Here is a 27874-nt window from a genome sequence, read left to right on the forward strand (position 1 = left end):
GTTATCGTTAGCGGTTTTTCAAAAAACTTTTCATACCCTAAATCTGTTAACAGGGCTTTGACATATGTTATCCATTTAATCTTACCACAATGATCAAGTGTCAATATGTCTTGTATAATTGATCTTGTTAGATGGCATTGTTCAGTTACCCATATTCGGCGCCACAACATTACTGGTTGGGTTTTTATGGTGTCAGATATATAATCAATGCCCAGCTCTAAATGGCAAGCGTATGTGGAAGAACTCGTCGGTACACCGAGTAAATATTTAACAAAGGAGTTTTCTATTCTTTGCAATTCCTCCACATTCGCGAGACCCCATATCCCTGCCCCGTACGTGGCCGTGCTCACACATTTAGCATTGTATATTTTTAATAGTTCCCTTGGTGGCCTCTGACCTAATCTTTGTGCAAATGATTTTAGCGCTGTAGTTGCTCTCAGAAAGGCCAATTTCCTAGCATTAATCGCTGGCTTCCACTTAAATTTTTCATCTATTACAATCCCCAAATACGGATATGTTGCAGTTCTGTCCAGTACCTCCCCTTTTACAAACAATCTTCTGGTCTTTCCAGTACTTTTCCCCGCATGCATAGTATATGTTTTTTTTTACATTCAGGGTCAGGTTTAGACTCAACATGAAGGCACAGTATCTATCTAGTGCTTGCTGCAGCTCAACAGGGGTTCTTGCTAGAATGACCGCGTCGTCGGCATATAGCAAAACTGGTATCTGCCGACGACCAATTGAGGGGAGATCTTTACTTCCTTCTAGCAGGGCGACTTCTAGCCCGTTTTTGTATAGGGTGAATAAAAAAGGGCCAGGACACATCCCTGTCTTACACCCTTTTCCAACCTAAAACTATCCGTGAGTTCTCCTTTAATCCCAAATCTCACTCGCCCTGTTGTTCCAGTGTACAATTCCCAAAGAAAATCTACAATCGGGGGGTCAACACCCATTTTTAAAATGATTTTCCACAGCCTCGAATGTACTACACAGTCGAATGCTGCGGATAAATCGACGTACACCATGTGCAGCATAGACCCCTTGGCCTCCACATATTTTCCGGCCAATAAGGTCAGATTTAGTGCTTGATCTACTGTTCCTAACCCCTCGCGGAACCCATATTGTATTTCCGAGATAATACTCTGACTAGTTGTCCACTCCTGGAGTCGGTCGAGAAGGATCCGACCTGCCATCTTCCCGAGCGAATCCAGGAGCGAAATAGGTCTATAGCAAGATGGGCTATTTCGATCCCCTTTTTTAAATATGGGGACCAATATCGACGTTTTCCAAGTTTCTATTAAGCCCTCTTCTATGGTGGCATTTAGGACATTAGTCAGTACCGGGGACCAGAGATCTGCTTCATATTTAAAAAGATCCACTGGGACCCCATCTGGGCCTGGGGCTTTGCCTAACTTCGAGGTTTTTAGTGCTTTTTGTACCTCGTCATGTGAAAACTGCAGGTTTATTGGATAAGTAACCTGGATCAGGGAGTCTGTGTGCTCCGTATCCTGGATATTCCCTGCGCTAAAAACTTTGGAGAAATGGCTCACCCATTCGCGGTCACTGATCGCAATGTCAATGGATGGAAGTTCATCTCTGCCTGTTAAAAAAGGGGATCTAATTACTTGCCAAAAAGTTGCACTGTCTTTTAATTCTGAACTTTTAATGAGACGCTCCCATAGGTCAGCTTTTAGGTCCTTTTTTCTAGTTTTTAGGACTAGGGCATATTCTTTTCTTAGTCTAATGACTTCCCCTCTATCTCTCTTTTCCCTACTTAAAGCAACCTTTAATTTCGAATATGCTTTTGTGCATGCCGGGCTAAACCAGCCTTTTTTCGCCAGATTTTTTTGTTTATGTGCCCTAGTAAGTTCTTTCTTTATAGTTTGTGAAATAGTATTAAAGCTATTGAGAATTTCTTTTAGCTTTGTTGTATAATCAAGACATTTTAATATATCTGTCTGGCTTTGCCTAACTATTTTTTCAGTTGCAGCTACTTTGTCCATATTTCCCCATTTTAGTGTGTAGCCATTCAAGGATCCTATTTCGAGATCTTGATGGTCTAAAATATTCATAGTAGGATGTTTTTTTTGAGATTTTGATTCGCGTAGAACGACGGTATTTGGAAAATGATCGCTTAATGGATTTTTAATTACCTCGAATAATTCAATGTTTGGGCCTTTACAAGATGAGATTAGCACGTAGTCTATCAGACTCATTAGGCCCCTGCCATTAAATGTTGGCAGAAAGGCTACTGGCGTGGCCCTTAACTCATTAGCGAAACCTAATTCCAGTTCTATCATAATCTCATTCATTTTTTCACCTTCATCTGAATGTGCGAAGTGTGTTATACTATTACCGTCGTCCTCATTAATTCCACACTTATCAGAATCGTTGCTTTTACATAGGTGAAGGTTGAAATCGCCACCCCACACTATTGTACATGATTTTTTGATGTACTGTGTTCGTAGGTCCTGAAGGGCTAGGGAAATCTCTGAGAGAAGGATGATCAGGTCGACTGCATTCAAATTATTATAAAAGTTTACTATTACATATACCTTTTGTTTAGTACTCTTTAGGACGATTAACTGATAATTCTCTTCCAGTTTTAGGGGGAGAATGTCCTCAATGTGTAGAGTATTTGCAATATAGGTGACTAGACCACCACTACTTCTTCCTGAAGTTGATTTTTTCGCTGCAGAAAAAAGGTCTTATATCCCATTATATGTATTGGATTTACAGCCCAAGTTTCCTGTAGGCAAATTATGTTGCTCAGGTTAACTTGAGTCAGGAAGTTAGGGTTTGTCTGTTTAGCAAACAGGCCCGCAATATTCCAGAACGTAAAATGTATTTGGAAGGTAGTTAGGTTAGGGGTGGGAGAGATTACTATCTTTATTGGCTTATCCTTTGTCCCAGAATTAAGAGGGACTGGTGGCGGAATAGCCAAGTCACCAGTCCAGTGTTGGAAGGAGACTGTAGACGTATGTTTGCCAGGGATGGAAATAGTATCTTTTACCGGTAATTCAAAGGTTGGACTTATTGATGTTTCCCCCATTTTTGATGTATATACCTTTACCCCATTAGACTGGGGATAATGCAGTCAGTCATTAAAGTCCAAACCGGACAGTACGTTAAATCTGTTGTAAGTCGGAATACCATAGGAATTAGTTGATGCCGCAGCAACTTGACGCCATCGAATATCTCTATGCTCATGATGTAGATTTGAGGACAGGTAAGGATGGGTTAATGGATATAAATGGATTTGATTTTGATGCCATTGTACTGGACCAGTCGGGTAGGTGAATTCAGAATTTTGGTGGAAAGCAGGAGAGTTAGTTTCAGGGGCCAGATACTGATCATGAAAAGGAGTGGTCGAGTTGTTTAACATGTTTGGGTGGGTTGTAATCAGATGTCTGTAAAAATAACCCAGTGGGCGAAGGGTAGTGTTAATTTCCCACGTAGATGGAGGGGGGGCCCTAGCCAGTGTCTTTTCGGCCCATTGCGGGTTCTTAAAGTTAATCGTTCTACAATCCCCTTCAAACTTTTTCCTCAAAGGACCTATCCAACCTACTCTCTGGGTATGGATAATTTCTCCTGAACATTCCATTGGGAAATTGCAATTAGCTGTCAACCAATGTAAGGTCTTATTTTTCAATGAGGAGGAGGTTTCATCTTGATCGTGTCTGAGTTTCGGGACGTTTACCAGAACCAACACGTATGCTCCGCATTCAGGTGGCAGAGTAATACGTGAAGGAATCTGCCTTGAGTTATAAGGCTGTTCGTGAAAAGTCTGAGGCCTTTGAAAGGTTGGCATCGCGTTGCTATTTTGATTAGGTGTTTTTCTTCCACTTTGAGATATTGTATGCGCCTTCCCTGTCTGTGTATTAGTGATTTGGATGTTTGTGTCAGTGCTGGGAGTAGAACTAGTAGTTGGCACGGATTTATTTGTAACAGTTTCCTTACTTATAGAAATAGCAGGTTTTAGTTTTGCCACAGTATCTGGGACTAAGATTGCTTTCGATTGAGGGGGTGTAGGTTTGCTAGCATTTGTCTTTAGGCCTGCAATGATTTTTGGGGCAGCACTAAGAGCTTTTTTATTGCAGGCTGTTAGTTCCTCTAGCTGTTTTTCTATGCGGGCAAGCCTGGATTCAATTGGTGACATAAAAATACTTAGAAGATCGCCAAATCTTTTGACCAAGTGGTCGTTAGCTATAGTTGTATCAGACTTGTCCTTATGCACGTGGGAGGTTCCCTGAGTATCTTCGCTTAATGTCTCTGAAAGTTGGTTTCTTCCATTAGCATTTAGGTGCTTATTTGTGCCTTTCCTGTGTTTGCCCTTTGCTGCATTACGTTTACTCACGGCAGTGGAAACAGATTGCATCGGTTGATTAGTATGCTTTGGAATGGCACCCTCTTGCCCAGCTCTTACATTGGTCTCGTCATTGACCTCCGCTAAATCTGGTGTGGCATCTATGTTAAGATCTGGTGTCCTTTCTAACTCGCTGCTCAAATCAGAGTCAATTAGAGGGTTAGATGCCGATAGATTGACCTCATTGGGTAGAGTGTGAAGGTCAGCTCGAATTGCACGAGTACAGCTTGTGTGTAGGTTTTTGGAACTATCTGGGGTTTTCGCTAGCTTAATGCTCCCTAGGGAAGAACGTTTGGCGATTTCCAAATCACGTGAAACCCTTTGTTCGAGGAGTGAGATGCTAAGATCGATTGCATCGTTGGTTCTTGTTATAAAACGGTCTATTGGACCAATCAAAGATGCTCCTCCCGCAGCTGTCTTGCTTCTGCTACTTCTGGTGGACATATTTTAATAGGTATGATTGGATTGAACAAATATGATGGGAGCCCAGTAGCGACGGCACAGTATAGTACAATTCTAGTGTAGTACCAATATAGTGATAGTCAATAGATACAATGTCATAAAGCCCTACCCATTACGGAGTTACAGATGTTAGGGGGGTGAACCCGACCCAACCGCTTCGTCCTCTGAGGACCTCAGAGGACCCGCCCTTTGCCCGGGCTTCGCTCGGCGTCCCGCGAGGGAGGTGTGCCTCTGCTTTAGTACGCCTCCTGGCGCTGACGAGTGACCACGCGGGTTGCGTGGTCTGCTGGGAGGTGTAGTCCTCCTGCTCTCCACTCGGCAGCCGGCTCCCCAGATGGCAGTGGGAGCAGGGCTGCGGGATGCAGGGGCAGTTCAGGGGCAGTTCAGCTGCAATGACAAAGGGCTGCAAAACCCCGCAATGCTCGAAGGGGCTCCAGCGACTCAAAAGAGTTCAATACCAACAGCGGCGGCAAGTAGGTGATTTTGAAAGCGTTCCCCCCGCTCTGCAGGTGTGCCTCTGCTTTAGTACGCCTCCTGGCGCTGACGAGTGACCACGCGGGTTGCGTGGTCTGCTGGTAGTTGTAGTCCTCCTGCACTCCACTCGGCAGCCGGCTCCCCAGATGGCAGTGGGAGCAGGGCTGTGGGATGCAGGGGCAGTTCAGCTGCAATGACAAAGGGCTGCAAAACCCCGCAATGCTCGAAGGGGCTCCAGCGACTCAAAAGAGTTCAATACCAACAGCGGCGGCAAGTAGGTAATTTTGAAAGCGTTCCCCCCGCTCTGCAGGTGTGCCTCTGCTTTAGTACGCCTCCTGGCGCTGACGAGTGACCACGCGGGTTGCGTGGTCTGCTGGGAGGTGTAGTCCTCCTGCACTCCACTCGGCAGCCGGCTCCCCAGATGGCAGTGGGAGCAGGGCTGCGGGATGCAGGGGCAGTTCAGGGGCAGTTCAGCTGCAATGACAAAGGGCTGCAAAACCCAGCAATGCTCGAAGGGGCTCCAGCGACTCAAAAGAGTTCAATACCAACAGCGGCGGCAAGTAGGTGATTTTGAAAGCGTTCTTTGCCCTATCATTGGAACCCCTGGCTGCCTGGATCAGACAGGACCTATCCCTGAAGGGGATACGCTGGGCGGAGGGGTGGGAGGACAGGATTTTGCTCCATGCGGACGACATCCTCCTGAACATAACGAGACCTCGCAAGTCCCTTATAGTGGCCATGGATATTTTCACAAGCTTCGGGAGAAACTCAGGCTATAGCATTAACTGGGGCAAGCCCATACTCTATGTCCTGCAGGGTGACCCTCCTGCGCCCCCCCGAAATTGCCCGATTACAGTGGCCACGGAGGGGTCCCGCTACCTAGGGATCTTTATCTCCAAGGAGAAGACCACCAGATATGAGAGGAATCTCCTGCCGCCCCTCCAGCGATTCAAAAGGGACTCTGCCTCCTGGCAAAGGCTCCCACTGTCCCTCCTCGGACGGGCGGCTCTCTTCAAAATGATGGCGCTGCAGAGATTCCTATACGCCCTACAAAACTACCCGGACTTGGTCCCGCACTCCTATTTCGCGTCCATTGAGGCCACGCAGGGAGAGCTGTTGTGGTCTGGGACACCTCGTATATCCCTCCAGAAATTGACTCTGGGGTGGTTTGACGGCGGCATAACGCTCCCGGACATCCGTAAGTATTACTGGGCTGCACACCTTTCAGCCATTAATCAGGGCACATACTATGACTGGAACGACCCGGGGTATGGAATGGATCGTTGGCTCTTGCTGGGCGGGAAATTTGAGGCTGCACTCTACTCTAGGCCTGGTAGGTACCCACTCACCGGGCCCACGCAGCACTCAGTAGAGTTGTGGCATATTGTGCAACGCAAGTTAGGATGGGCCGACACCCTCACGATGGCTACCCCCCTGTAGGCCTCAGAGAAATTGGGAACGCTTGGCCGGACCACAGGGTTCCGTAACTGTGACCTCATAGGCATCTCTCACATCGGGACCTGTGGGGCCCGGATGGGATGGTGCCTTTTGCCTCGCTCCAACGCACTGGCACACACGGAACATTTCAGGTACTTAAAGGTTAGACATTTCCTCCAGGCTAATATCCCTTCGGGAACCCAACCCCCTGACTCCTCCCCACTGGAGGATAGACTCCTAGATGGCCACCTCCCCAAACATGCCATATCAGTCACATACAAAAAATTTTTTAACAACTCCCCAGACCTGCTGCTGCCCCTCAAAGGGAAATGGGAAGCCGATGGGCTGGAAATAGATGAGGAAGAATGGAGAATTGCGCTTGCCTCCCCTAAGGAGGTAGCCATTTCGGCCAGGCTCCGGCTGATTCAGCTCAAAATTCTACACCGAGCATATCTCTCAGGAACTAGATTGCAGCAAATGGGCCGCAGTGAGGATGGGCTCTGTAGGAGGGGATGCAGGGAGGTAGGGACATACTTCCACATACTGTGGGAATGCCCACTGCTGAGAAATTACTGGGCCCGGGTGACCCGCTGTATGCAAAAGGAGTGGGGGGTGGAGCTGCGACTGGAAGCAAAGAGGTGCCTGTTAAACATATGGGAACCTACAGATCTGCCACCTCATGGGAAGCTATGGGCGATACTGGGATTTGCAATCGCCAAAAGGAACATAGCTAAGCTGTGGGGGGCAGTTAGGCCTCCTAGAGTGGGCTCATGGAAGACTGATATTGACTGGTGCAGGCTCCAGGAGAAAACGGTGTACGTGGCACGGGGATGCATATGGAAATGGTTAGAAGTGTGGTCCAATTGGAAAGAATATAGAGGTACCATATGTGATCCCCCCCAAGTTGTCCTGATTGACGAACCGCTTGCACTGTAAATGCAATGTGATGCACTGCTCCGACTACTTTTGTACTACATATGCTATGTATGTTCGGTGAATTCCTGCGCTGCACATGTGAATTTTCTATGCCTTGAATGTGATGACCACCATCTATTTTTTGTTGTTAATAAAAAGAATAAAATAAAAAAAATGGGCATGGCAGCTATTGGTATCAACGGACCAGAATAACCACCAACCTGAACTAGAAAATGAAGGATTGTACATTTTGCACTATCTCATTGACCTGTTTTTCAGTTAAACAAATAAGGTGTTGCCAATTTTCAAATTTCACAACAGAGGTAAGTCTTGTCATATTTAATTTTTTTGTACTGGCCAAGACATGCAGTCTGTAGAACTGTTTTGTTTAAAAAGAAAATTTGGCGAGGAATCAAACAAGCCTGAATAAGAGCATCAGTGCTATGGACCTGCCAGTGTTGTGTACTTCAAACAGATTTGTCCTCAATATTGTTCTTCTAATATTCATAGCCCTGTATGGTTAGTTGTGAAATAAAGTAATTGGAATAAATACATTTTGAGTGAGCATATTTTTCTTTGATGGCAAAGCTTTAAGCTCATAAAGAAATGAACCAGGATCTGCAGGGGCATAACTAAAAAATAAGGGAACGTCTTTAAATATGAATTGGAACTACCCAGGCAGGTAGTGTTCCCACTGTGATTGAAAAGCAGCACATGGAGTACTAGCTCTGTGTAAATAGTGATGTGCATAATGATGGTAACAAAACATTTCACCACAATTTGCAGATTTCAAATACAAATCCGCATGCTGAAATACGGTGTATGATTCTAATTCAGATAGCATAATAAAATCAGTCTGGATTGCAGGTGGCAGGTAGTTTCAACATATTACCTAAACCTCTGTTAAAATTCCTCCTATCACAACCAGGAATGTACTGAGAGGGATCTAATTTCTCCTTATGTGAATGTCAATGTGCTAAGTTTTTAATCGCAATCAATTTAAACCTACTGATCCACATTCAACATTGGTATCTTCTACATCACAGACGGTGCATAATTCATGCCAGTGTTTGGTGAGCACTGGCACTTATGTTTTGGGACCACGACTTTTTTTCCATCAGACTTTGATTCAGACCAAGAAAGAGAAAGGCACGAAAGAGAAACAGGTGGGCAAGAGAAATAGGAAAACTGTGACAAACGGAGAAACATGGACTGTAAAATAAATTCCAAGACTGAGATAAAAACACAGGAAGAGTAAGGCTGAGGAACAAAGGGTCAAGAGATGTAATGAACATTAGAGAAGTTAAAATCCTGCACTGTAGTGGCCTCGTAAGAAACAAACTGGTCCTGTGCACTTTAAAAAAAATAAAAAACAGAAAATCTGCTAGAGAGCACATGAAAGTACTGGAATAGGTGGAGCAAACAATTCTAATACTTACAATTCAGGAGAAGGGCAACAGTCCTTTGCGTCTACAAAAATGAGAAGAGAAGGGTTTAAATATAAATTATAAACAGCAATTAAGAAAATGCATACACCTTGTGGATTATTGGGACTACTCTATGGGTCATGAGCAATTTGAAGTGGTAAATGTTTCTCTTGTGTTCATACACAGGGAATTTCACCTACTTAAAATCAGGTAATATTCTTCAAAAGTGAAGAAACCTCAAGGATAAAGTGATAAGTGCTATAATTTTATACAAGTAAGCCGACTACATTAAATAAAAAGGTGAACACTTTTGACCAGCTTTAGATTTGATAAAGACTCCTTTCACACCATTTATGATCACTATCTGGAACACCGCCACTTTTTCAAATTATAGACATGCATCACTATTGCACCCATATGTTTTAATGAGTGCAGTGATATAAGCTTAAAACTTCATGGTTTGTACATTTCATTATTCATACAATATTGAGTGAACAAAAAACTTTTTCCAAAACTCTGAACTCCAACAATCTTATTTATTGCCGGGCACACAGCAACTAAATCTCTGGGAACTTGACTGGAAAGTACCAATTACTTTTCCCTACCAGTGACATCAGGAATTGAAATGTGTAATAGTGGATGCTTCCTAAGACAACATCGAATAGACGTTTTTTTTTCTCTTACAAGAAGAATGTGTTTTTATGCACCCTTCAAATACAGGACTGTGCGAAAGCCGTTGTTTAAAACGTCCTATTTACAATTAAAATTGCATCCTTCCTTATTCTCAATATGTGGGTACCTGGGCCACAAATACAAACTAAACCAACTCAATCTTGTTCGACTCACATGAGCTCATTGCTATAGCACTGATGCATGCCAAAGCTAAAAATTAAGGCCGTTTTTAAGACCATAGCTCCGAGTCGCATGGTCAGTCTGGAGAAGTGAGATCTGATGTTCTTGTACTTGCATTTGCCAGAGCCTCGCAAGGTTGCATCCGCGGTGTGAAAAGTGCACTGTTTTAACTAATGTTATCAATGTACCAGGAGGAAGTGGTTAAACACATAATGAGTGCACATCTGTTTGTCTTGTCAGATAACTTAATTGTTGGGTAAATTGTCATTGCTGGACAAGGTTATAATGAAATATGCATAGAGTTTTTTTGTCAAACATCTTGCTGGAGCTCCAGGAGTTCCCACGGCAATAAGCTGAATAAACATCGTGCTCAAAGAACGATTGTCCCTATGTATTTTATTTAAGGTTTGCGTGTTGACCGTTCTCGTGGAGAAATGCGGGCACGTAGTCAACATTGTTTGTGGAATATATGATGATACAACGAATTCCGTTGCAACGCATGCCTTTACCATGCATGAGTTACAACGGAATTCGTTTAGCACGCATAAACCTTTCACCGACTATTTGCGTGGTGACGTCATACGTCGTTAAAAAAAAACGGCATTTTTTTACCGATTTCTCTTAATTGACTCTGATGCCGACGTGACTTATGGTGAGTTGTTTTATTTGGGGGGGGGAGACCCCCCCAAGCCCCCTCTTTTTTTTTTTTACTTTTACCACATATGCCTTTACTACAAACATCGTAGTAAAGGCATGCGTGGTAAAGGCATTAGTTGTAACCACGCATGCGTTGTACTGCATGCGTGGTTAAAGATTTCGTGGAAACGGCTTCGTTGTAAAAGCCGTTTCCCTTGTTTGTGAGTCTGGTTTGGCAACTTTGGTAAGTGGCACAAGCGTAACCGTAGTGGTTCTTTGTGAGACTGCAGGCCAAGGGCAGGGGCGAGCAGTAAAAGGCAAACTAAGGAGTGATAGACAGACTGCATTGTGAGAGGTCAAAATCATGCCAGGTTTTTCCTCTGCAGACTGGTGGTGGAAAAGTGTGTATTTTTTTTTTACGGTGGAGGGGAAATTCCCTCCGGGTACACGAGTCTGCCAAAGGGAAGGCTCTTCGGAGTACGAAAGTCTAATAGAGGTCGTTGGTGAGTGTACTTGTAACCCTAACCTTGCCATGGTAATCTCACAAGCAGAGAGATAGACTTACTGCGAGTGCAAACGTGCATTAGGAGGAGTGGTTTCTCTCTGGGTTTGAATGCGGAAATATTTTAGGAGCAGCAGGTCTCCTCCAGGTGTACAAGTGGTAGGTTTCCCACCCAAAGTCATGGGTAACACCAACAGTAAAGGAAAGTTAGACACAGCTCCGACCACTCACCCCCAACCACAAGGCATCACCACTGCACAAAAGGTAGATAAAGATTGGCATGCATGCCTGTTTGTGGTTGAAAGAATGGTACAATCTCACTAAGAAAGATAAGAAAATGCACTTTCCTGAGAATGGTCCATTTGTAATGAAACATCTGCAGTACTTGTGAAGGTGTACGAAGATGTCACAACAATCAGCTGAGAAGGAGGTGAGAAAGAATGGGAACAGTAAGCAACCGAATTCCAAAGAGCTAAGCAAACTGACAGATGTGCAAATTGTTGAGGGGTATAAACAAAAGCGGTATTGCAGAAGCAGGAAAATTGTTGGTGTAAAAATGTCATGGAAGAGACTGGAATGTATGCCTCTTTGGTGGTGCCTTTGGCTCCTGACGGATCAGGGGAAGAGGAAGATTGCTGTTTTGAAGATATGTTGAATGTTTGGCCACCACCATTTTATGTACCAAGAATGGTGCCAGAGACAACCGGCTGACAATAGAGCACTGCAATATTATGTTAAATATTCAAAGGTGGGTTGACATCGGAAGGATTAAGTGGAGATGATCTTGTTCAGTTGGTGGTACAAGCTAGTAGTGGAGTGAAAGACCACATCATCACGTTTTATATTAGCTGGACAGAAGGAAGTGGAGTTGGGCACAAAGAGAATAAAGCAGTCACATGTTCAATTTGAATAATGTGGAGGTGGACAAAAAAAATTGGTGATGTTTCAGCACTGATTTGGGAAGCTGTAAAAGATAAGAATGTGGGAGGATGTAGAAGGGTTTGAAATAGTTAAGTAAGGAGTTTTGAGAAGAAAGAAAGGGGCAGAGGTTGATGATGATATTCCAAAAATGTATTTACTTGAATAAACTTTTTGAGAGAATACCGAGATCGGATGGACAATCAGTACACATTCATGTACCTTGGATTATGTAAGATCTGTAGTCCTTTACAAAGGGTTTTCCGAATTTGAAGGAAAACTCTGAGAAGGCGGTGCATGTAACAGAAAGAATAACAAAGTTGACCACTATATTGTTGACTCATTTGGATGCATCAATTTCTATCATAGTGCCTAAATATTTGTGGAAAAGTGGTATGGTGTTTGAAGTGTCTGGAGGCAGAACTTCATTGTGGGCGTCTGAAATTCAAACCCTCATGAGTAGTGATTATTAAGTACCAGAAGGTAATGCAGTATTTGAAATAAAGGGTGCCGCCACAACATATATGTTGGAAAGGACCATCTTTTCTGTGGTATTTCTCGAAATGTTTGCCTTCACTAACCTGTTTTTTTTTCTCAACCTGTTTTTGGCATTCGGACTGGGCAAAATTTAGCCCGGATAACAAGTGGCAAATTGCTTAGGCTCTTCCTTCCAAACATGATGAAGTTGGTATACAGCCAAGTGGCACATTTAATTTACTTTGGAGTCTTTAGTAAATAGTACTACATGTACTCAAGGCATAGAAATGAAGTGCTACAATTGGGCTGCAGCACTCATGGTATCATCCACTTACGTAACCCTGCTAAACATATCCCAGGCCTGCCATTGCACCCTGTAAGCAGTTTTAAACTGCCAATTCGACTTGGCAAAATAAACCCCTTGCTAGGGGCAAAGCTCTTTTATTACATGTCTCCCCTGAGGTAGGCTCTATGGCAGCCCATAGGGTAGAGTGCATTGTATTTTAAAAGTTGGACAGGTAGCTTTAAGTTTCACTTGTCCTGGGAGTAAAATGCTAACAAATTCATGTGATGCCCGCCTCTCCCATTGGAGAACATTGTGTAACCTTATTACTTTTCATAAGTGATAACTTTTGCATGGGAGCACTAGGGGTTGTCATCCTTGATCTCTAAGGAATTGTAGGTAAAAATACTATTTAATAGTAAAGTCGAATTTTATGTCACAATTCCGAAAATGTCAATTTTAGAAAGATAGCATTTTCTTGTCAAAGCCACTTGGTGCCTACTGCCTGCTTCCTGGGTAACATGACCAGGTGTAGTTGGCAGTTGGCCTTTGTGTATTCCTCTCACAATGCATCAGTAACCAGCAAAAAAAGGCATTGATTGCCAGAGTCTGAGAAAGAAAGTTACTGCAGAAAAGGCTGCATACTACTTTAGAACTGGGTGTTGTGGCAGGTTAAACTAGGGTCATATAATGTTAGCTCTTACGGATTCCAATCAACAGCTACTCACCTTGGCGATGTTGGGGGAGACACTGAAGTCTAAGCCACAGTAATGGATGAAAGCCCAAGGTTCTGATCATCCTCAAATCTGCTAGATCACAAGCTAACTGGGTGAAAACCTCTGCCATAGAAAGCAAGGTAATCAAAGAAGAAAATACAAGTGGTGCATCATGGGAGGAATTGCCAAGCAGTGGACATTCAATTCACCTGCACTGGTAACAGATGTTTCTTGGCACAGGCTTCCTCCAGTTTCAAAGATGAGGTAGAGCGCATCAAAAGATTATTTTCAGATCTTTGATCATCATGGGGTGGCTAGAGGGCTTCCACCTAAGGTCTGCAGCAGCTGGGCAGCACATCTGAAATTAAGTAGGGCCTTGGAGCTTATCACTAGCCAAGAGGAAATGGGCATAACTCAGATGTGCTGTCTGAAAGCGCCATAACCAGCAGGTCTGGGTCTAAAATGTCATTCGGTAAGCTAGGTTGAAACCCCAGATTAAATAAACTAGTCATTAAAGTTGGGTAGCAGCCCATTACCAGAGACCTTGCATTAAGCAAACTTTTACAATTCAGCACATCATGTTGAAGGAAAGTTACCACCCTAAAAGTAGCCTTTGGGAAGAGAACTTGAGCAAATCTACCTTTTCCAAATCGTCAGCCTATATTTTTAATCTTTTTATGAACCTTATTCTAGCTTGGCTAAAGGCTGTGTGCACTTTACCACTGCTAAACAGTAGTAAAGTGTCTGTGTCTCCCCTCAAACATTTGCAAATCCTTGGAACTCCTTATTTGGCCTTTTTAACTAGCATTCTAGTCCACTTTAAATGGTGCCTAAAGCTCACCATGAAAGTTTAGAAGATGCCAGCAAGGGAATTTATTTGGAGAAATTATTACCAGATTTCAGACTTGAATCTTATTTATATATATATTAGTCTGTTCAATCAAAATTGGTATCTGATCTCATTAAAAATTGTTTGTCTACCAATTGGACAAGAAAATCATTTAAGTAGAACGATCAAAAATAAAAATGAAGAAGTTATAATGCTTTCAAATGAAAATAAAATTTCTAAATTATTCCTATAATTCATCTGAACAAAAAGTCCAATCCAATACATCAAAACAGCAAGATGAATTATATGAATAATTTAGAAATTTCTTTTTCATTTGAAAGCATTATAATCAGCTTTAACTGTTGAAATGTACCCTATGAATTCATGATAAATATATATAAAAGAAATATTTTTTGATAAAGATTTCCTGTGTTTCTTCATTTTTATTTTTAAACGTTCTACTTAAATGATTTTCTTGTCCAATTGGTAGACAAAATTTAATTGAGATCAGATACCAATTTTGATTGATCAGACTAATATATATAAATGAGACTCAAGTCTGAAATCTGGCAATAATTTCTTCAAATAAATTCCCTTGCTGGCATCTTCTAAACTTTCAGTATCTGCCCAAGCCCGCAAGGGTGTACTGGGTCTACCACCTTCCTTTATCTTTAAAGCTCACCATTGCATGGAAAGTTAAATGCTACCAGTGGGCTGCTATGTGTATTTAAATCATGCACATACATGACAAAAATGTGCCTCTGACAGGAGTACCTTTGCTCTGGCTGGGCTGCAGTCTAAACGCACATTGCAGGGAGAAATGGCTTTGCCTAGTTCGACTAAAGATTCCCTTATAAGTCCACAGATCTAGGTGCCAACACACACAATGGGGCGCAGTAAATTAAAAGCCAAAAGTAATTTCCATGTGCAGATCTTGCTAGATTTCCCCACCCCACCCCCCCCCCCCAAGTAAATTTACTGGAAGGGGTACCAAAGGAGGTGGGGCCATCTAGAAATTAGTTAGGATAGCATGGCAGAATTCCTAAAATCACTGGCTGGTGCACATGATATATTTGGCACCACCTCAATACATTCCTAGACCTGGAAAAACTATCTGATGATGGTGGCTGTGCTGGAAGAAGAGTCTCATCTCCTGTTGTAAAGAGAGGACTCAGGCAAGGACTCCTACTGGTCTCCCAGGGACAGGAATTGCAGGTCTGTTTTCTTGCAATTGGGACACAATAGAAGTACTTCAGATCCCTATAGGGCCAATCTGATTACTATTGACTGGACCCTGCGGGAAACCTGGCTAGGGGAGAGACTGGGTGCCAAAAAAAACACCATCAGGAGATGGGGGCTGTAGAATTGTCTCACTTTTTCTTCAGCTGAAAACTGGTTCAGTAGGACTTCATGGCACCCTACAGCTTCCAGCATTGCTTTCCTGACAGTCACTTTTTTCAGAAGTCAAAATGTAAAACTGAAGGGAAACCCTTGGACCAAGGCAAGGTAGCAAATCCATTGGACTGAAGGGGCACCTTCAGTAGTAACAGTATTCAGATCTGTCCGATGTAAAACTTTCACATCTTTCGTCACAATAAAGCAATAGCAGTTGGAGCTCTTATATCCTCGGCCACAAGCTAGGACAATGATCTGCTGGAAGGTTTCGAATTCCATAAAAAAGACTAAGTAAGAAGATAAAAACTTTGATCAGAAAAACCTGCTTGGAGCAGCTGACCCTACTCCATCATGGTGAGCTTGAAACTGCACTTAGGTTCCAGTCAACTGTAAGTGGTGACTTTGGATTGAGCTTTAATTTTTCTTGCTGCTTTTTAGCCTAAAATATAGAAATTTCTGCCTTCAGATCCCCTTTGGGAATTTTGATGACCTTGATGTCTTTTTTTCTCATTACGTTGGTCTCCAGGTTTCTAAATTAGTTTGGGGATTTTATTATGTTTTTAACATTAAAACTGTTTAATTGTGCTTGAACTTAGCTCATACGTCTCTGCTGCTTGTTTAATAGCTACCAAGGCTTCACCAGAGATTATCTCAGAACTGTATTTTGAATTAAAAAGAGTGAGATTATTGAGTTGGCAGGGGTATTCCTCTCATTTTGGAAAGGAACCCCTTTTCTTCTTCCCAGGATGCACTACAGCTTCTACTCACTGTGTGCTAATGGGCAGGTACACCCTCAAATAGCTGGTGCTGGAAGAAAGCCTAGTGTATTTTATACAGATAATATTAGAAAACAGAGAACAGAATAAAACAATTGGGGTGGCTTGGTCTTCAGTGTCCTCTTGGGGCAGAATCCTTACTCTGTCCTGCAACCATCAGACAGAGCTAAGCAACCCTAATAAGTTTACCACTAGTGGGCACAAGCAGTTTACATGCACATGTTCCTATGTTTGTATCGAAGAATACATCTAAGCTACAGGGCTTAATTTAGATGTGGGAAGGCCAGAGATATCTTCCCGTAGTACGTAAGCAGCTGTTGTACCCCTCAAAATACAGCAAATAGAGCATATGCATATTTTATTTTATATTTCTATAGCATGAGGCTGCCTGTGAGAGCAACCTTGAGCTGAAACCAGAGATTAAAAATTAGAGTAAAAATACACGTTTAATGTTTTTCTAAATTAAACATTGTCCTTTGCTTTGTAATGGTCATTGAGATGTGGTGTTGCAAAGGTTAGCAACTACTGAGGAACAAGTACAACTCCCCTGTTGTTGCCTTTTGATCTGGGCATCAAGTGAAGATAATCTGATAAAGAGCAAGAGGAAGAATGTACCATGTAAGAAGCTGTTGTGTAAAGGAAGGGATTAAATCAAGGCAAACTCCCCGAAACCACAGGGAGGTGATGCCGGTGAAGAGTATACGTCTCAGGGCACACCGATTGCTGCTTGATAGGTCTCAGGATCAAGAAACCCATAAATGTTTGCCAAAAAACAAAACTATGCAGGATCTCAAAAGCTGAGAGGAAAAATTGAGGTGACAGTACTCTCCATAGGCGGCCGGAGCTTCCAATGTTTACCTAGATAAAACATGAGCTGAATGGCAAAAAAAACAAATTATTGCCATGCAAATCTCAGCAGCTCCTCTTTCCCGCAGACCGAGAATTATGCCGCTCGGGAAGTGTTTCTTGGAACTGCATTATCTGCTATGGAAACTCGCCTCTAGCATACTTGTTCCCCCACTGGATGAGAGAGATATTGGAGTTGAATTCACATCTTAGACTGGAGTGAATAATGAACCGATATCCACTCCGACATGTTTAGATCAAAGGCATCAATGGTAACAAAAATCAACTCATTTTCAGAAATGCATACAGGGGTCATCTCCAGTGCACATGGTCAGCGACTGGCTGCCGCCCCCCTCCCAACTTACCACACCAACTCCCGGACACATGAACATGAAACATGTTTATCTTTGGAAGGCGGGGGTCGCGGGACCCCCGGCCGTATTTATTAAGATATAAAATTAAAGAATTTTAATAGCATGATAAATACATTATACAAAAATCAGCAGGACATTAGATACAATATTGTCAACAAACTTGAGAGGCTAACCTTAACAGAGACTCTAATACAAGTTGTTCCTAACCGAAACTAACATCCTCAGCTAGATTTTTGTATACTACATTTCTGGCCATATGGCAAGGTCGCTAACCGGTGTCAGGTCTTATTAGCTGCGCCTCACCTAGGGATGTGCGCATGCGCAGCCGGGGCTAGTAATTACCCGGTCCACGCCGTGAATCCAATTACCAGCTGCGCCTCACCAAGAGATGTGCGCATGCGTAGCCGGGCCCGGTAATTACCCGGTCCACGCCGTGAACTCCATTTACCCACTAAAGGAGGGCCCTTACTCTGCGCCATCCGGTGACGTCATGAGTATGCGTGCGCGGGGTGGCTACCAGCCTAAGGAAAGCGTGACTACTCCAACCCGCGCCCCTTTGAACAGCAATTACCTTGCCCCTGAAGTTCTTATGAGGTGCCAAGGGCACCTCCCCTTGGGCGGGAACCTCCATGGGATGATGCCCGCCCCCTCAGACCTTAAAATAGCTGCTCACCGGTCATGACCTTACCGCATGCCCCAAACCTAATAAATACGACGACCTATGGAAGAAAAGAGCTAAAGGACAACTACTCTAACTAAATTTCACATCAAAAATCAACATATCGCTACAAAGGAGAGAAGGTCCTAACACAAACACCACCACACAGCATATTATAACATAATTCACTAAACGGGGAAAAAGGCCTAAAATACACTTACCAACAAAAATACTTTAGTCACATAACGCACGTTAAACCAGGCCTTGTGCTAGTATTAACCCAGCAAAGTATATGTACATTGAACTAAACAGCTTCGACCGAGTAGTTCCAGGGATGGTGGGTGGGAAAACGAGAAGCCCCGAGCGCGGGGCACGACACACTGTGGGGGAGCGTCCAGAGAACAAGAGGGTCTCCTGGGCGCTCCCCGCTTCTTTATCCCCAAGGGGCCAGGTGAGGGCGGCACGCCCCCACCCAGCCCCTCCTGCAGCCCGCCCCCCCGACCCGGAAGCCCTAAAATGACATCCGGGTCAAAGGGGGCGCAAACCAATCGGTGGCGAGGCGCGCCCGGAAGGGCACGCCCCTCCACCGAGGAGCTCTGAGGAGGGGGACGGTCGCCGCGCCGCCATGCGGGCGGGGGGGCCAAGAGCCCCCCCTTTTCATTAGATAAGACAGGATAACAACCTGCACGTTAACAAAAAGTTAAAGAATGGCACCGGACACAGAGGGTGTATGAAGGACTAGGGAATATGTAAAATGTCAGAGGGGCACGGTAGATGGATATGGTCCACACTTTTTGGGCCTACCTAGGCTGGAAACAGCCACGGTCAACATTCAAGAAACAAGATTACGCAAAACCGTGATTTATTGCAAGTGCATTTCATGCAGTTCTCTCATGCGAGCCAAATAAGAATGGAGGAAACACAAGGTAGCCTAAAACGGATTAATGATTTGTAGATCGGCTGTGAATAAAGTACAATTTGTATTCATTTGTATGGCCGGTGTATTTATGCTCATCCTCAAATGGACACTGAACTAACCAGTTTGCATATAAAATGGCACAGAGACTCACTGTATTGTTCTGTGGAGAAGAGTTTATAGGAGACAGATGGAGAATGACCCTTATTGGTAATGCCACTCAGCTCTCGTTCTCATAGCGTTTGTTTTTTAGTATTAAGGCAATTTTGGGTGTACTATTAAATATAGTGTTATGTTATCAAGAACAACTGGGATAAATAAAAGTAGGATAATCTGCTTAATGCGACCTGTCTCAAACTTTTTTTGGTAATATAACCAATCATAAGAAAAGTATTTATGAGTCAAGTGTTTAAAATAAATTTATCATTGTTAAGAGTATTTATGTTCCTGGGATCTTTTTTTAAGAAAATAGGATATTATTGCACATTATATTTAAGCAATAAGAGTAACAGTCATTATGTGAATTGGTGTACATATGCAATGTGAAGAAAATGTCTTAACAATGTTTTAAATTAGTTCTTAAGTAAAACCGTCTTAAAACACAAATGTGTGAAGGTTGAAATTCCACACCCTTAAAAATGACAAATTGAGGAAATGTAATGGTTGTTGAGAAGTAAATTATTATATAACGTTGCTCACACCTGCTTCCGATTTTTTATTTGCGGAGCTAAAGCTGCCCTTAAATAAGGAAGGGACATTTCATGGAGGGCTAATTTACAAAGGACATGATTCTTAAAAGTACTTCGAATTAGATTCCCTTCAGCTTGAGCCCAAGTTTGCCGTAAACTTCTCATTGTTTTGGAAATCACCTAGAAATCTAGGTCTACTCCAGGCAAGGTGCATATTCACAAGAGAAGTGTTGGAGTTCTTGGTAAATTTCAGTTTATCTGCATATGAAAGCATGTTCCACAAATACATGAACAATGCAATGAGCAATGTGCACAATATGATGTCCGTGTGACACGGCTAACTTTAAGTCAAGTCAAGTCATAGGATTTGTATAGCGCACTACATACCCAGAGGGTTTCAAGGCGCTTAGGAAGGGGAGGAGGATTACTTGTCAAATATCCACGTTTTAAGTTGCTTTCTGAACGCTTGGTGGTTCTGGGTAAGGCGAAGGTAAGCGGGGAGTGAGTTCCATGTTTTAGCAGCCAGGTATGAAAAGGATCTGCCTCCCATGGTGGTCTTGTTGATGCGAGGTATAGTGGCGAGGGCTTGGCTGGAAGAACGTAGTTGGCGGGAGGGGGTGTAGAAGGACAGTCGTGAGTTGAGGCAATCTGGTCCGATGTTGTAGAGTGATTTGTGTGCGTGGGTAAGCAGTCGGAAAGTGATCCTCTTATTGACGGGTAGCCAGTGGAGGTCTTTAAGGTGACCAGAGATGTGTTCGTTGCGTGGGAGGTCTAATATGAGCCTGGCTGAGGCGTTTTGGATTCGTTGGAGTTTCTTCTGGAGTTTTGCGGTAGTACCCGCGTAGAGGGTGTTTCCGTAGTCCAGTCGGCTCGTGACCAGAGCGTGGGTGACTATTTTCCTTGTATCGGAGGGGATCCAGCGAAATGTTTTTCTGAGCATGCGAAGAATGTTGAAGCAGGAAGAGGATACGGCGCTGACTTGTCTGTTCATTGAGAGTGAAGAGTCCAGGATGACGCCTAGGTTCCGTGCGTGGTCTGTTGGGATGGGTGCTTTTCCGAGGGCTTCCGGCCACCAGGAGTCGTCCCATGCAGAGGGGGATGTACCTAAGATCAGGACTTCTGTTTTGTCTGAGTTCAGTTTCAGACGGCTTTGTTTCATCCATTCGGCAACTTCTTTCATTCCTTCGTGTAGGTTAGTTTTGGCGGTGCTGGGGTCATTGGTGAGAGAAAGGATCAGTTGAGTGTCGTCCGCGTAAGAGATGATGTTGAGGTTGTGTTGGCGTGCGATGGCCGCGAGGGGGCTCATGTATACGTTGAAGAGGGTGGGACTGAGTGAGGATCCTTGTGGTACGCCGCAGATGACTTCAGAGGCCTCGGATTTGAATGGAGGAAGGCGGACTCTCTGGGTTCTTCCGGTGAGGAACGAGGTGATCCATTCAAGTGCTTTTCCTTGGATTCCGATGTTATAGAGGCGTTGTAAAAGGGTGCTGTGGCAGACTGTGTCAAAGGCTGCGGAGAGGTCGAGGAGGATGAGGGCGACTGTGTCTCCATTGTCTAGTAGAGTTCGAATGTCGTCTGTTGCTGCGATGAGGGCGGTCTCAGTGCTGTGTTTTGCTCGGAAGCCAGATTGTGAGGGGTCGAGGGATTTGTTGGCTTCGAGGAAGGCGGCGAGCTGGTTGTTGACAGCTTTCTCGATGACTTTGGCCGGGAATGGGAGAAGCGAGATGGGGCGGTAATTTTTGAGTTCGGTGGGGTCCGCTGTTGGTTTTTTCAGGAGGGCGGTGAGTTCAGCGTGTTTCCAGTCTTCCGGGAAGGTGGCGGAGTTGAAGGAGCAGTTGATGACGTCTCTGAGGTGCGGTGCTATGACGGAGTCTGCTTTGTTGAAGATGTGGTGAGGGCATGGGTCTGTGGGGGATCCTGAGTGGATGGAATTCATCAGGCGGATGGTGTCCTCAGTGGAGATTGGGTTCCAGTCGTTGAGAGTGTTCACGGGGGGAAGATGATCAGCAGATGGTAGGGTGGGTTGATTTCCGGGTTGGTTGTCAAAGCTGTTGTGGATGTCTGCAATCTTGTTGTGGAAAAATGATGCTAGGGAGTCGCAGAGGGTTTGAGAGGGGGTGATGTCGTTGGAGTTGGCCGAGGGATTGGAAAATTCCTTGACGATGTTGAAAAGTTCCTTGCTGTTGTGGGCGTTGTTGTCAAGTCGATCCTTGATTGCTGTTTTCTTGGCTTTTCGGATCAGTTGGTGGTGAATGCGGGTGGCGTTTTTGAAGGCGTCCTTGGTGCTGGTGGTTGGGTCTTTTTTCCAGGCCTTTTCAAGGGAGCGGCAGAGTTTCTTGGACTTCTTGAGATCATCGTTGAACCATGAGGCCTTCTTGCTGCCAGGTTTGCTTTGCCGTTTTTTCAGTGGTGCTAAGGTGTCGGCGGTGTTGGATAACCATAGGGTGAGGTTGGCGGCGGCTTCGTTAGCGTTGGAAGAGGGGGCTAGGGAGTTACGAAGGAGCGATGCGGAGATTTGGTCCGTGGTGATTTTGTTCCAGTTTCTTTGCAGGGTAGGTTGGAGGTGGATGTTGGGTTTTGGTTTGTTGTAGGTGAAGTGAACGCAGCTGTGGTCAGTCCAGAGGAGGTCCGTGGTGTGGCTGAAGGAGACATGATTGCTGGATGTGAAGATGGGCTCGAGTGTGTGACCAGCGATGTGGGTGGGGGAAGTGACTAGTTGTTTAAGTCCAAGGTTGGCGAGGTTGTCCAAGAGGGTGGTGGTGTTGCGGTCGTTGATCTTTTCAAGGTGAAAGTTGAGGTCTCCCAGAAGGATGTATTCTTTGGAGGGGAGCGCGTGTGGAGTGATGAAGTCCGTGATGTCTTCACTGAATTTTGCGCGGGGTCCTGGTGGTCTGTAGAGGAGAGTGCCTCGGAGTGTGGTTTTGGGGTTGATGTGGATCTGGAAGTGAAGGTGTTCAGAGTTGGCGAGGTTGGCGTCAGAGCTGGTTGAGATGCGGATTGATTTCTTATGGACGATAGCGATTCCTCCTCCTGTGTGGCTGGTACGGTCTTTGCGAGTGTTTCTCCATGGGGCAACATACTTTTCCCTTCATCAAACGCCTTCTCTAGCACCTCCTCAAATTTTGGAGATCTTTGTTCAACACTTATAACCTCGAAAGTGATATAGCACGGCCCTTGACAGGGATATATACAGCACCATACATCCAGTGTGGCAATGTGCAGAATGTGAGATTCCCACAAACTATTTGCGATTGTGACTTCTCATTTACTTACACAGGCACTGCCACCATCGATCGCTCACAGCCTGCTCGGTGGAGCAGACTGCACACACAGAATAGTAGTGGAGCATGCAAATGTACTATTATTAGAGGGCAAATATGTTTTCAAGTTCACAATTTCCGAATTAAATATGTATGCTTAAAATTGTAGATTGAAGTATTGGCTTTCATTAGATGCAGACATATATTTGATAATCCGGTAAAAGGAAGTGAAATTTGAATGCACAGAAATGATCTGCAAGTAAATATTTCCCAATTTAAAAAAAAACGCCTGCCCACAGATCATATTTAAATCAACAGAGACAATCGACCTCTTTTGTGGAATGCACATTAAAATACACTAGTGAGCAGTGTGTTGGACAAGCTATCTGCCCAAACAATACTTAAAGAAAAAGCACAACAAAAATGTCCCTTGGTATTCTTGGCTGCCCTGCTGCCATCGGAGTGTGAAGTTTGCTTTACTACAATTCTTTGAAATTTCGCAAAAAACTATGCAAACTTAGTAAAATTCAAAACTAGTACTCAGGCTGTATTTTAGTGATAAGTGTGCCCTTATGTCCACTTTTGATACAAGCATTCACTTCGAGCTAAAGAAGCAGTGTTAAAAAAACAAAATTTCATAAACAGCTTCTGGTGCACTCCTCGTTCAAGTTGTTCCAGTGCTAAAAGCTTTACACAAACACATCGTAATTACGCCACGTCGAGTAATGGTGTAATTTTGCTAAAGAAGCATTGTGCACAATTCTCGAAATTAAGGGACATTATATGAGATTACGCTGGGATAAACGATGCTCAACCAGAACTGGCTTTTGCCAGATTGGCACTTAGGATGTTGGGATTGTTAAACCTCTACATGCAACGTTAAAGTCTAAACCACATTTTCGAACATGCAAAATGTTGCAGACTAAAAAAGGCAAGACTGACGGTCTCATGCATGATCTGGGGCACTTTGGCAGCTATGCTGCATTTTACAACTTATTTCTCACCTTGGGAAACTAGAACACTACTCATTTAAAAGGCAGGAGTAAGGGTCTTTCACTGATGAAAATAAAGCTACCTCACAATATATCTAAAACAGATTGTCCAAGTGAAGAGAGATATTGAAAGGAAAAAAAAAAAATAACGTTTTCAGTATTTTCACCATTTGTACTCCAGTTTGTTTTCTGTTGCACAGAAAATCCACTGGAACACGCATAAAGGACTAACACGAATTGCTGATCCAGGATGACCAATCGGTGTTGCCATGGAAACTCGTTGCGCTTAAACATTTATATTGAAAGAACAACTAAATGGCCTAAGAAGTGTCACTGCACATATGTCTATCCCGCTCACCTCTGTGGTGGTCCACCTGGGATGCCGAGGGCAGAAAGGCTCTCAAATCCACCACGGGAGGCCTCTCCGGTTTCCTTGGCGGAGGGCCAAGCAGCTCAACAGGTGGAAGAGGTCTTATTCGTGGGAAAATTGTTTCAAGGTCTTCAGAGACGCTTTTGTCTTCTAGAAAAGGAAAACATATTAAGTTTAGCTGCTGTAGTGCGCAATCAAGTTCATGGTAGTCAGCCAACAGATTTCCCACAACTTCATAGCAATACCGGTCAGGACTTCATTCAAGAGAAAGTACACATTAAATGAAATAAAGCAGAAAAGCAAATGTACAAAGCAGTTGATAATAAACTGGTAATGCTGCAATGAATAGCCGGAATGCTGTTCTTGCTATTAAGTTTCGAAACATTTGCATACACTTAACTGGTAACAAAATAGAATACTTGTTTACTATGCACCGTAGTAGAGCCCAGTCGAAAATATATTTAAAAAAAGATGGAAATGTAAGGTTGAATTTTTTATATTTTTTTTAAACAAAAAAGTCTAGTTCTAAGATTGCAGTGGACTAGAACACAACTGTGTCCACTAAAGGCACTCCATTCAGTCCTTAGAAATAAAACAAATGGATAAAAACACGGCGCTACAATCTGCGGCCTTAGGAACTGGACAGGAACGACCTACAGGAGTCTTACCAGACCTATCCTCCGACTTGTGGGATTGGACAATAGCAAAAGTAAACGCCCCATTCTAGTCATAAGCAGATAAGTGTGAGACTTTTGAGGCCAGGAGGGACACTCAAAAAGCAGCCTCGCTCCTTTCGTCTCCTTGCACAGTCTTTCTTTCCATCCATTCATTTTCTGTCTGTTCTTCTCTTCTCCGTCTCTGACCGCTTTCTCTCTTCCTCTCTCCATGCGCCCTCTTTTTCCCCTCGAAGCCTTCTCATGCCTCCTGTAATTCACCTGGGAGAGCTGTGTAAAGTACACCAGGGCATGGCTTTAGCTTTCAAAACTATCTGCAAAGGACTCGAGCCCACCAGGGAAATGGCAAGTGGAATAAAATACCTACCCGGCCCAGTCTGACTGAACAAGAAGCCACCCCTTTCTAACACCTCGGGGTTAACAGCCTTTACAACGCAGCCATTACCATGCAATGCCGTTAACACACAAGTCAAGTATATTTAAGGTAAGTGTCTATGTAAGTATGAAAATAGATCACCTAGTAGCGAACACCACTGGGTAGATATAGTTAGGTCAGCATTACAAAACTTTCCAAAAACGTGCTACTTTACCTAGTTTGTGCATGTAAAGTTTTGCTGTGAACCGCCAAGCAGGAATCCGAGAAACTAGTTGTGTCCTAAAACAAAACTCCATGCATTTTCCATAGACATTTTTTAAACAGCGCCAGCGCTAAAACTGCTGAATTGATTTTATTCAAATTTGGCAGGAAGCTAGATTTTGGCCCATAAAATGTGCTTTTTATGATTTGGTGTGAATGTGTTGAGTAGTTTGAGAAGCAGGGCCGGACTGGCCGTTGCGGGCACCGGGCAATCCCCCGGTGCGCGGCAAGGGTGGGGGCCGGTTTTGGGCCCCTGGGGGCCGTTTTTGTTACAGGACCGTTTTTGCAGCATAGCTGCAAAATCGGCCATGTAACAAAATCGGCCGAAAACCGGCCCGGCAAGGAGCTCGGTCGCACCCCCAACCTCCCGGGGAGGAAGGGGGGTTGGCCGAGCACTTTGACAAGGCCGGTTTTCGTTCCCAGTCCGGCCCTGTTGAGAAGGTAAGTTGCAAAAATATTTGTATATCTGGACGGTTGGGCTTGAGGGAGAGCTTTCCGATTGTCCCTTGTAACTCTTTTTTTCCACTTGGGCCAATTGGTTCTCACGGGAGTGAGAACTCTGATTGGCTGCCAGCAAGATGAAGAAACCTTTTGCGGGCAGCTGTGACAGGACCTAGTCTCCAGTCCTGTAGTGTTTTTTAAAAAATAGATGAGGGGCAGACTAGGAATACCCAGCCCCCCTAGCCTATGGGGGAGGGGTAAAACTGTTCCCTATAGGCTGTGTGCACATCCTCGCTCCTTTCTCAGTACTTCTAGAACTAAAAGTGATATCAAAAAGGAGGCGTGAAAACACCCTTTTCTCTGTTTTATTGTGCCAGGTGGAGCTCCAGGAGGCTTAGAACATCCAAAAATAAAAAGGGCTGTTACTTTTATTTTGAGTGTTTCAAGAGACGGAGCCAATTCAGTGTGAAATAAACACACAAGAGTGATTGTATTTCACACTGCAATGAGAGGGTGAGGGTGTGGCATTAAGCCGAGGCTGCTGACTTTGGAGCTGGGAAAACAGGTTCCAGCCTCGGCGCTCCAATTCTTTCCAGTTGAATTTCTGCTACATAAAACTAAGGATGGAGCAAAATCTTCTCATTGATCCTCCTTTTTGTTCTTTATTGCATAAGAAGGTACCTTCAAATACATCAGTTCAGGCCGTGCTTTGTACAAAACAATCCCATATTTGATTGAACAGCATGTAAAGTAGTGCCATTTATAATCATAACCTATGCCACATATAGGGTACACAAGACCCTCGTCTTGCCTTTTAAGTCACAGATAGCATTGTCCTCAGAGCGGGGGTAGAAGCATTCCTCAGTTCATGTTTAAAAACTAACAGCCTGATTCATCATTCTGAATTCATTCTGATTCATCATTCTCCCGTTTTGCGAGCCCCTAATAGCGATTCATAGCGAATCGCTATTAAGGACTTCGCAAAACAGGATTCATGTAGAAATTGCATAAAGAAATGCGATTCCTACATATTCCTTATTTGCGATTAGCAAATTGCTAATCGCAAATAAGGAATAACTCGCCATTCATTCCTATGGGCCAAAAGGCCCATAGGAATGAATGGGGAGTATTCCTTATTTGCGATTAGCAATTTGCTAATCGCAAATAAGATAGCGATTTGAAGGGTGCCAGGGGTGTCCAAAGGACACCCTGTAGCACCCCTCAAATGAAAATCTACACAGATGTTGCACACACACATGTGTAACATGCAACTCAGAAAAATGCATTTAAATGTATTTTTCTGAGTTTTCGCAATTTACCACGAGGTCTGACCTCGCGGTAAATTGCGGCAAGAAATTGCGAATTCGCAAAATAAAATTGGATGATGAATTGCATTTAAGGAATCTCAAATAGAGATTCCTTAAATGTAATTCCTCGCAAAATTGCGAGATCGCAATTAGCGATTTTTACATTTGGGATGCTGAATCCCAAATGCAAAAATCGCTCTCGCAAAGGGCCAGATTCTCAGAATCTGGCCCTTTGCGAGCGCAAT

The 27874-nt window shown here is 43.9% G+C and overlaps 1 protein-coding gene across 3 annotated transcripts in view; it reads right to left on the reverse strand.

Moving 5' to 3' along the window:
• The window catches only part of FYB2 (FYN binding protein 2), a 494151-nt gene that overhangs the window by 349095 nt on the left and 117182 nt on the right, over nt 1-27874 (reverse strand). For all 3 annotated transcript variants that reach the window (XR_015307520.1, XR_015307527.1, XM_086952746.1), the window contains exons 3-4: nt 24559-24720; nt 9094-9124 (exon numbers count right to left, since the gene is read on the reverse strand). Coding sequence is in view for 1 of the 3 variants with exons in the window: in XM_086952746.1 (XP_086808872.1) it covers nt 9094-9124; nt 24559-24720 (193 nt within the window). In the remaining 2 variants the exon portion in view is untranslated. The remainder of the gene's footprint in view (nt 1-9093; nt 9125-24558; nt 24721-27874) is intronic.

The sequence above is a fragment of the Lissotriton vulgaris genome, chromosome 1_1 (genome assembly GCF_964263255.1).
Source record: "Lissotriton vulgaris chromosome 1_1, aLisVul1.2, whole genome shotgun sequence".
In the NCBI taxonomy this organism is placed as follows: domain Eukaryota; kingdom Metazoa; phylum Chordata; class Amphibia; order Caudata; family Salamandridae; genus Lissotriton; species Lissotriton vulgaris.